Source organism: Rhagoletis zephyria, unplaced genomic scaffold (genome assembly GCF_001687245.7).
Source record: "Rhagoletis zephyria isolate East Lansing unplaced genomic scaffold, Rhagoletis_zephyria_1.1 Rzeph_scaffold_00852, whole genome shotgun sequence".
Taxonomy (NCBI): domain Eukaryota; kingdom Metazoa; phylum Arthropoda; class Insecta; order Diptera; family Tephritidae; genus Rhagoletis; species Rhagoletis zephyria.
Genome location: NW_016157936.1, coordinates 10,830 through 21,586, shown reverse-complemented (window position 1 = coordinate 21,586; position 10,757 = coordinate 10,830). Strand labels below are relative to the sequence as shown.

Below are 10,757 nucleotides of genomic sequence, written 5' to 3'. Positions count from 1 at the left end.
CATGATATTTCGCACTATTTTCACTCATTATCAACAGATAGTTTACAGTAAAATTAACAAAGATCGGGTCACTGTAACTTATATATTGCCTCCATATACCTGATTGTTCAGATATGGGATTTTAATGTAAAACTAATTTATTTGGACAGCTGAAACCGATAAATTTCGTCAGCTATTGTATAAATAATAATACAAAGTCTACTGAAAATTGTCAAAATCTATGCTGTATAAGCCTTATCTCGTATACCATTGATTGTTCCTATACCAGTTTTTGCGATATATCTCCTTTATGTAGGAAGCTAAATCCATTAAATTGTGTTACCGGTTTACATACCGATCACACAGCAGTGAAAATCACTTTGATTGGTGCTAAATAAGGTATATCTTCCATACCTCTAATTGTTTAGATAAGATTTTTATATATGTAACTCCTCTATCTATGTGTGCTGTGAATATATAAATTTTTTCAAATGCAGTAATCTATTAAAGTAAAGTTTTCAGATGTTCATGAAAGGTATGAAACCTTCGACATAGCCGAAGACAGCGCTGCTCTTACTTGTTTTTAATGGCTTCACGCATTGAACACTTATTTATAGTTTTAACTTTGAGGATCGCTCTCATCTGTAGGACTTTAGGACATTGGTTCGATGAGGAAGGGTGGTTGCGTGAACAATTAGCACATACGACTCTAGTGCAATCTGATGGAGTATGGGGGGAAGTGTACACGTGGCACAGACTGGGGGATTATGGCAATGCTTAGCAGTGTGACCAATATATTGGCATACCTTACAACGCATAGGGTTAGGGTAGTATGGACGAACATCAAGAATCCTCCAGGCGACCTCAATTTTATGCGGGGGAGTATATTTATCGAAGGTTAACAAGATGGCGCCAGAAGGCTTACGAGTGCTATCAATAATTTTTGAAAATTTATAAGCAGCTGTTACTCCTTGCTCCTTGAGGCCTTCGACTATTTCGTCTTCGGAAACGTGGATTAAGAAGGGCGCATAAATTGTGCCTTTTACCGAATTGAGGTTATTGTGTAACGTTATAGAAATATTTTCAACACCGGGTAATGTCTGTGCGTTCAGGAACTTTTCAGCAGCTTTCTTATTCTTCTAGGGTTGCCAGATTTTGAAACGGAGAAAGGAGTACATTTATATTTTCGATAGAAAAAAAGCAGTACATGACATAAAAAAGGAATACATTTTTTTTTTTTAGTTTTTTTGCAATTAATTATTACAAATTACCATTAATTAGGTACAAACAGAAATCTTTTTTCAAAGCAACAATAAATGTGAAAAATAAATAACTATATGGGTTGGCTTTCCAATAGGGACGGTTGTTAAAGAGATGGTGATCGAAGGGGGAGTGGACGTGGCACCTTTTTGGAGGGCATGAACCGCCATTGACAAAAATGTTACTCCCGACCACCTACGGCCCCTATGATTCCCCAGGGACCCCTTAGAAAAATTGCCAAAAGTCACAATTTCTACTTGCGTCCACAGTATTTTTGCGTAGAATTCGGCTCTCAATGACCGCCCTTATAGGAAAGTTTCCCCAACTAAAAAACTAATAGCCCGAACACAATGGAAACGACGAGCTACAAACCACAGCTGTCAAATTATTTCAACACGTCCTCTTATGTAGATAATTATTTTGGCGACGACCGGGCTACGCGACGGCTGTGGTTGTGGCCAGATTAGATCTATTTCTATTTTTCTGGCGACAGATAAGGTTCTTCCTCTTCTTTTATGTCAAACTCATACAAATTCATGATGTCGCTGCCGCGTTCAAAGAAATCATGTCGCCATCGACAAAGCGTTTAGATAATGAAGATAACAAATTGGAAGCTCGTCGTTTTCAATGTGTTCAGAACTTTAAAACTACAAAAGAATTCCAGACTCCTCCTGAATGTATGGCCATTTTATTAATTTAAGCCTTATAATTAATTTAATATTTTGCTGATTTTTATACCCAAGCGCCCCGCCCCTAAGGCCATGCTTACACCTTTTCACTATAACACTTAACTTTGCTTACTAAGTAGTCTTTGCCACAATATGAATGGCAACGTCCAGCGCGTAAAATAATAACTGTCGCACAGCATTTTTGAAAAATAAAAGGGTTCTTTATAGATTTTGTGTTTTTTTTTGTTAACTTTGTAAATATTTTACTTTAATTTTATTAATTGGTTTTAAAATTTTAATCCCGATTTGCATTTGCCAGCTTTGGGAGATAAGTACATGCGGCCCGAACCACTTTTTCAGGTGTATTTTTTCTTAGATTTTGTATAAAAAAAAGAAAAAAACCCTGTATCGGGTTGGTCGAATGAATGCCCTCCTAGTCACCAGTTTCGAGTATTTTCCATTGCTGAGTATGAGGCCTTATGTTGGACAAAAGACGGAGTATAAAGGACCCAAATGGGGGAAATTAGCCTATGGTTACAGAAGATATGTAATAAAGTAACCGACGAAGACTTGCGCTTTTCTCCCAAACCCCCTGGTAAACCCAAATGAAGGTTGAAATTTAAAAACAAATTAATAAAGTTGAAGTAAAATCTGTGGATAATTTATTTTTCAAAAAAAAAAAAAACTGCAACAGATATTATTTAACACCCTGTATATCAATCCCTAACCGCCAAAATAACGTAAGCGACATTTTTTTTTAATTTTCTTTTTGATGCAGAAATGTATCTAGATGCTCTAGGAATATTTCTGCATCTAAAAGACAATTTTGAAAAAATGTCGCTTACGTTATTTTGGCGGTTAGGGCGCGATATGATAAAATATTAATAGCTGGAAAAAAGGAGTACAAAAGAAGTACAAAGCTAATAAAGGAGTACATTTCCAGATATTTTTTTATTTTTGGAGTACAAGGGAGTACATTGCAATAAAAAGGAGTACATTTACTCCCAAAAGCAGTACGTCTGGCAACCCTATATTCTTCACAAGCAGCAATAAGCTGCCATCACGAAGCTCCGAGATGACGTTGCCCTCACTGCTTATGGCTTGAATTCCTTTATGGATCGCAAAGCACGAAAAAGTTTAATCGGTTTTTTATCATCAGATAATTTTATAATTAGGGATTTCGGGTCATCCTTTTTTATGATCGGGAGTCCAGGGAAAGGGTCCAACGGCGTTAAATCAGGATTTTTTCGTTTTGATTTCGGGGACGGAGATAAGAGGACATACCCGTTCTCCCCAAGGTGGGTGGCCCCGGGGCCATTTCGAACACAGAAATATTTATTTTATGAAATCTCGATCGGCGATCACTGAAACGCAGCTAGTCACTATATACGCGAAAAAGCAATGTTACCACTTTTTCTCATTAAACCATGTTCGAATCGTGGAAATTTTGGAATGTCACAGGGTTGCTTTAAGCATTTAGATTCTCAATGCAAAAATGGAGTTGCATTTAATAGCATTTAGGTGCAAATGCAACTAAACGCAACTCCATTTTTGCATTAAGAATCTAAATGCTAAAAGCAACCCTGTGATCTTCCAAAATTTCCACGATTCGTACATGGTTTAAAGAGAAAAAGTGGCAACATTGCTTTTTCGAGTATACAATTGCTAGCTGCGTTTCAGTGATCGCCGATCGAGTTTCTTTTAATTTACATTACATATTTGGATAAAGAAAAGTTAAGCAAATTCAACATCGATGTGATGCTGATAGAAATCTGGATCAATTTGTGATCAACTCTGTTTGGTTTGTTTCCTAATTAAGTGAGGAAATTTTAATTAACAGCACCGACAAATGAATATATACACAAACAAATGTTCGGCTATGGTTAAAACAATTCAAGTTTTTGTATTGAATTTTTGGTTTAAAATTTATTTTCTCCTTTTCAGTAGGGTTTTTGCACATTATCTTCTGCGTGAGAATTGATCGTAATATATACGGATCTAAGTAAGAGACTGGAACACGGCTGTTTGTCTAAAGCATACGATTTCGAACTCGTGTAAATGTACATTTGCCAAATTCTATAGCATGAACTCTCTTCGAAAACATATGTGCTAAATGTTGCATTTTAAATGCAGCAAAAACGCTGCATACGCAAAAACAGCCTATTACAACTAAAGCTATTCATAGTCGCCTTACTTTCAACTTTTTCGGCTGCAGCTGCAATTAAGTCGTAACTAGGAAGAAGTACTTTTTATTAAATTGAGGGAAAAAGACGAAAGACGATAAAAATCGACGTCACATAATTATAGTTGTTTTGGCTTTTTTTACGCAATTAACAAGAAATTTTACCTTGTTCTTTTGCATAAACATGCAGAGAAAGTAAAAATTACATAAACGGATGATCGAACTTGACATTATTAAATAAAAACATAAATTTTCCAAAAAACAAAGTAAAACAAAGTTAAAAACAGGGACGTGAACCGGATGAAAAATTTGGTTGATTCGGTTCAGCGGTTCGAACCGTTTTTGCACTTTTGTATTGGTTCGTCAAAGCTGTTTTTTGGGTCTTTGAACCGGGGTTTCGGTTCGGTTCAACGGTACGAAAAACAAAAAAATAACGCGCAAGTTTAAGTGTCAAGTGCTACAACGCGCAAGGTTAAGGGTCAAGTGTCTGTCAAATGAGCTGAGCTGCTTTACATTTGATATTTGGGGTGTTCACAGTTCGTTCCAAATTATGTCTGCAAATGTAGACGTCTACATTTTGAGACATCTTTAGCATCAAACTGTGAGCACCCCTTTCTAGCAGTCGTCGCAAAATCGTCTCAAAACTTTGCTGGTGTTGCCAGACATTTCCTCTTTGCGTGCATTTTTTATATATCGCCTTTCGATTTTGTTTCTGAAAAATTGTAATTATTTAACTTAATTACCAATTCCTAATATTTGTTATTTCTTTTCCTTGATTTGTTTCTTTTCATCAGAAATTGCGCTCAAATTAAATGCAAATACAGAAAACGTGCCCAATAAATAAAAAAAATGTGATTAGTATTGCCATAATGCAACCCTGCTGCGAGGTTGCAAAATGTAGACGCGTAGAAAACATACCTTTGAGTGTGACAAAATGTAGACGGCGTCGTTTTCCAATTTTGTATGGGAAACAACAACACCACAGATTTTACGGTTAGAAAACGTCTTAAAGTGTAGACGTCTACATTTTCAGACACTATTTGGAACGAACTGTGAACACCCCAATTGTCACATGGTAAACAAACACGGTAGGTATTACCCATGAACCAATTAGAACAGATGTGACCGGTTGAGAAGCAGCCATTTGTAACAGCAATTGAGAAAAAAGTGTGACGTTCGTAAGTAGTGTGACGTTGAAGTATGCTATTTCTGTTTTGTTTCTTTCTTTATGTGTATTTTGTCGATGCTTTATTTCGAAGATTTTTAAGTGATTTTTTGTGTAAATGTAATTAAAATGAAGTGCGCGGTGATTAGATGCAAAAACACGTACAAAAATAATAAATTGGTTAGCACAAACATGTGCACAACATTGCTTGCAGTTTTCCTTTATGCTTCGTCTTCATATTCTTTGTTTACTTTCCACAGAAAATAACATGGCGTCGAAATTACAAACGTCAGCCAGAAAATTACTTTTTTCTTTTGCTTCATCTTGTCAGATCATGGATCATGGGTATTACTATGTTTAACAAAAAGAAAAATAATGGGTACATTTATCTATTGAAAATTGGTTGAAACGAACCTTAAAACCTTTATAGAAAGTGGTTCGGTTTTCGGCTCGGATCAAACATTTGTGTAAAATTTCGGTTCGGTTAATGGTTCAGTTAATTAATAGAAAAAAACGGTTTTCCGGTTCAAAAACGGTTTTCCGGTTCAAAACCGGTTCGGTTCAAAACCGGTTCACGTCCCTGGTTAAAATTACTTAGTAGAAGCCTGAAATGCGACTATGAATAGAAGAGAGTTTTAAGTTGGTACTTAAATTTAAGTTGCAACTTTATTAGTTTCGACTTAGTAGCTGGACTATGAATACGCGCTAAGTATTGTTTAGAAACGAAATGTGGTTTTTTGCGTTCCTCACACTCTGCGCACTTCTGGCACGTGCTGACACATGTGAGAGAGTAACTTATTTCTACGCTCTAATTACCGGTGAAACCCGGAAATCGTGTGGAACAAAGCTACTTACTGTCTGTGTAAAATTCAAAATTTTTTATTTTGGTCGCCGATACGCAGACCAAGTGTATTGTGCGTGGTGCAATTTTGTCATACTTGATTACATGAAGTGTGGACGTGCGCGGATAAAAATGAGGAAAGAATTTCTGTTAAAATTCTTCAATATGTTAAATTTTTTTAATGCCTGTATAGTGTACGGTGAAATTTGTTTTATGCGGAGAGCGATGAAAGTATTCACTAGGCTCTTTCCCAACAATCCGGACCGGATCGGGTAATTTTGTGCCCAGAAGTTTAGAAACAGATGATTCACGTTGTTTTTGTTTTTGTCACTTAAATCCAAACTCTTGGAAATTGGATTTTGGGTTCACAAATTTGATTTCAAGTATATAAAGATTAGTTGCGTTCGATAACAAAATTAGCCAACACCAGCCAACAATCAAAATCAAGAGCGTAAGCGAAAATTCTCTCCCAAAGAGAAGAAAAAGCAAAACAGTAAACGAACAAGAAATTAGCCATCACTTGCAAAGACCGGAAGAAGAAGACACACCAGCTGACTTTGTTTATGTTTTATTTGTAAACAAACTGAAGTTCATGTTGCCTCCATGGAAGAAAAAAGGAAAGTGAATGTTCAAGTGACATTTCTAGAAGTAAAAACTAGTTGGCACAATCATAAAATCACATAGCATGCAGCCAAAAAGCATATAAATACCAAAACTCGAAAAATGCAATTTTGTTTGTTTACAAAAATTGCAACCATATGTTTTGTGATCATATGTTTTCGTGTTGGATAATTTTTGCTGACTAAAATTTTGCCAGTACAAAATGAACGCTTCTCTTGCATCAAAATGAACGCTTGCTCTCTCGATTTTTGTGTGTTGGATATTTTTTTGTCGTTATCGAACGCCATCCAGTAAAAATTTGGAAAACTATTACAAATTTTTGACTTGTCGAACGCAACTATTAAAAGTACATTAAGAGGTTATGCATTATGCCTAAAAAGCACCAAGTAAATGCAGGCCGCATGAAAACACCAAACAGCTGATATGCACTTTGACATTTTTCCCGGAGAAAAGGTCCGGACTGTTTCGGACAGGAAGAAGAAGACACTTACGATCCAAAACGTTCCAATTTTCGCTCTCTATTACTCATCTTGTTGAGAACGGGAATGATTTCTGGGCTGTTTAGGGCACCCGCGGGATCCAGCGTTGCGTACGGGAAAGAACCTACTGTGTGGTGTATTTGGCCTATTATGTAAAGTAACTATCGATAGTTTTTTTAAACCATCGATGTGCTGGAAAATTAAAACTATCGATAGAATAATCGATAATTTGCACTTCTTACCATCCCTAATATCTATAAATTTGTTTGAAATTGTACTGTAATGTTTAAAGGAAAAACGATTATTAAGCCATTTCACAAATAAAAATGCAATGTCGCGCCTGCACCAAAAACAAAAGCCAAATCTTGGTTGATATGGCTGTCCCATGCACAGATGATGGCAAGTGCCTTTTCGATTACTTCAACGAATGTACACAATTACATGCGTCGCCTAAGGACAGTTTTCCTAAAACTCTTTGCAAAATGTGTGCTCAAAAGCTGCAAATAGCCTACAACTTTCGGAAATGTGCTCGGCAGTCGGAGGAATTTTTTCACAAATTTCTAATTCCGAATGGAGCGGAGACCGAAGCGATTATTTTTCCACCTAGCGATCGTTTGTCTCTTAAGGTAATGAAATCATTCTAGGTACATTTATTTGTTCTGGCGAATATGTAGATTTTGCTCATTCCTACTCTATTTGAATAGGAGGAGGTTGTAGTAGAACCTGACTTCCCTGGTGAGAATATCTGTGCAGAAAATTTAATAGTGGAAACTGAAGAGATTGAAACGCGTCTTAGTCCAGAAGCTATAGAAACTGAATGTGTGTATGCTGAGTTATTATGCGAGGTATCAGAATATAAGCTGGAAAAAGAGGCGCTAAGTGAATCCGAAGAAGAAGATAAGGATTCCAATATAGAGAACTATCAAGATACAACAACACCAGAGAGTTACTTTGATGCGACAGAAGACCAATGTGGCGATTTTTACTCTAGTGAATTTTTGGCCATCGAAAAGGTGGAACGGCAAGAAAATGCAGAGGATATGAAGCCCACGGTTGAAAATGAAAATGAGTTAGTATGCGAGCAATCAAATGACATATCCGAAAGATTGTATTTAAATGAATCGAACGATGAGAAATCACTTTGCAATGAAGAGGAAGAAGGAAGTGAAGATGAAACGTTAGAAAGAATAACCTATCTCTGTGAGCCACAAAATACAATTGACAATAATTATTCAGCAAAAACTTTTGTTGGCAAACGTAAAAAAATAAATGAGTCCAAGCAAAATGGAAGGAAACCGATGAGCGGTGAAGCCGGTCAGCAAACTGCTAGAGCCAATAACAAGCAACAGGAAGTGCAAAAAACAAACGCTAATAAAAGGACAAATATTCACAATGTGAAAATAAAGCAGAAACTTTTATGTTCATTTTGCCGTGAGTACTATGTAGTAAAAATTTTGGATTCTCTTCTGGTTTTTGCCAAGTTTTTGCTTTGGAGTAAATTTTTCGATTTCAATGAATCTACATAGATCTTCGATTTTTCCAAATGAATTGCAATTGGGGGGAAACTTTCCATTATGGCCGTTCGTTAAAGGTGCGGTGGGCAAAGGGGGAGTGGGCGTGGGACCTCCAACAAATGAAAATTGTGATTTTTGGCAATTTTTCTAAGGGGTCCCTAGGGAACCATAGGGGACCTAGGTGGTCGGGGGTGGTATTTTTGTCAATGGAAGTTCATTCCCTTTCCAAAAATGTGGGTTAGAGGTGCCATGCCCACTTACGTTTCGCTCACCGCCCCTTTAACGAACGGTCATAAAGGAAAGCCAACCCGCAATTGGTGCAAGGCGAAATCATACAGTGTGCTAACGGTAAAACAAAAACAAAAAATTATTAAGAAATTATACACGATGACAATCAGAACACAAAAGATTTACAAAAAACACATCGTTTTGGCAATCTCTGCAATTCGCTTCGAACACCACCTTGTATGAATTCGCCTTGAATCAAACGTTATCGAACATCAAAACGTACTGTTCCGGCCAGTTTCGGCTTGAAATAGTTTTGATCAAGGGGACCTCGTACGTGCAGAGTGCGAAAAATAATTTGATCAAGTTATTGCAATTTTTCTTTAGTTTGTTTAATTTTCAGGGATGGTAATCATTATAAGTTAAAAAATATTAATCAACATTTAATTATTATCCGATTTTTATTTTTTTAATCACAAATAATAATTATTTAATGATTTTTACTTTTTTGCTCGAATGTAATTATTATTATATAATTTATATTTTTTTTGCTCAATAATAATGATAACTTCTTGATTTCTATGGTTTTGATCGAGATTAATGATTATGTTGCGATTTTTATTTTTTCGCTCAAGAATAATACTCAACTTCTGAGTTTTATATTTTCGCGTGAGCATAAGGATGACTTTTGATTTTATTTTTTTTTCGCTCAGGTATAATGATTATCTTGCGATTTTTATTTTTTCCGCTCAAGAATAATGATTGACACCTGACTTTTATTTTCTTTCGCCAAACATAAAACTCAAAACCTTATAAAACCAAGACCATATGAACTGTTGACTTGAAATTTTACGAGAACACACTTTTTATCATGGGGTACTACCCAATGATAACGAAACGTTTGAAATTCTACACTTATAGACAGAAAATCGGCATCGAAGTGAAACAAGATCGTTTTCATGCCTTTTGCATACGCATATGTATGTATATCCTTAATACGGAAAAACACTAACTTACTGATCGTTTAATTTTGACAAATTTCTTTTGCTACCCACTGGCAACGTGCCTTCACGCCCCACTAAACATCTAATAGATGCAATGGAACATTGGCACAGCTGACAATTCAGTGAGAAATAAATGTTTCTACTCTTAACGAAATATGCAGTGTTTGGATGTGTCCAATGAGCCTGAAGTGCCTGAGATTATAAAATCAAAAGCATTGTCAAAATCGCTGGAATTTCCTCGAAAGACTGGGATTGTTTAAGCCGCGTCCCCTAAAAGTGGATCCCGATGAGCCACTGAAGAAGAGTTTGAATATAAAAAGCATTAAAAAATACATGCACGCATATGTATTGTTAAACATAAATTTTTGTAGTTTTATTTTAAATGAACAGTTTTATTATAAATGAGTGTCCCTAGCCCGAAATTGCACTCTGCACGCCTGGGTACACAAGATCTTTCGCCTCTCGTCGGTCGGAATTCGGAAAAACGGACCCTATCCCGGTGCTTCTTTCCTTGGGACACTTTCCCATGTTTCTTATTTTTCAAACATTTTCACAAATAATTCACAAAACTTCACAATTATTTTGAAAACTCAAGTCAGCTCACGTTGAAGAAAATAAGCTAGGTGAATTCGCCTTGTAAACAACTTTGTATTTGACATTTTAAGCCGGGAGGCGAATAAAAACATCTCATCAGCTGATCTAGCAACACCACCTTATATATATTCGCCTTGATTCTGAACGTTTGGAATAAACTTTTTTGTTTACTTATTCTTTAGAACGTTCCTGATGATATGTTAACGTATATTTCAAACGCATTCT

General features: G+C 36.1%; 1 protein-coding gene across 1 annotated transcript in view; it reads left to right on the top strand.

Moving 5' to 3' along the window:
* The first annotated feature begins 7,438 nt into the window (after window positions 1–7,438).
* Window positions 7,439–10,757, top strand: part of LOC108361798 (uncharacterized) — a 7,367-nt gene continuing 4,048 nt past the window's right edge. Inside the window, exons 1-2 of the mRNA XM_017614561.1 lie at window positions 7,439–7,821; window positions 7,900–8,637. Of these exons, the coding sequence (XP_017470050.1) occupies window positions 7,522–7,821; window positions 7,900–8,637 (1,038 nt within the window). The 5' untranslated portion in view covers window positions 7,439–7,521. The remainder of the gene's footprint in view (window positions 7,822–7,899; window positions 8,638–10,757) is intronic.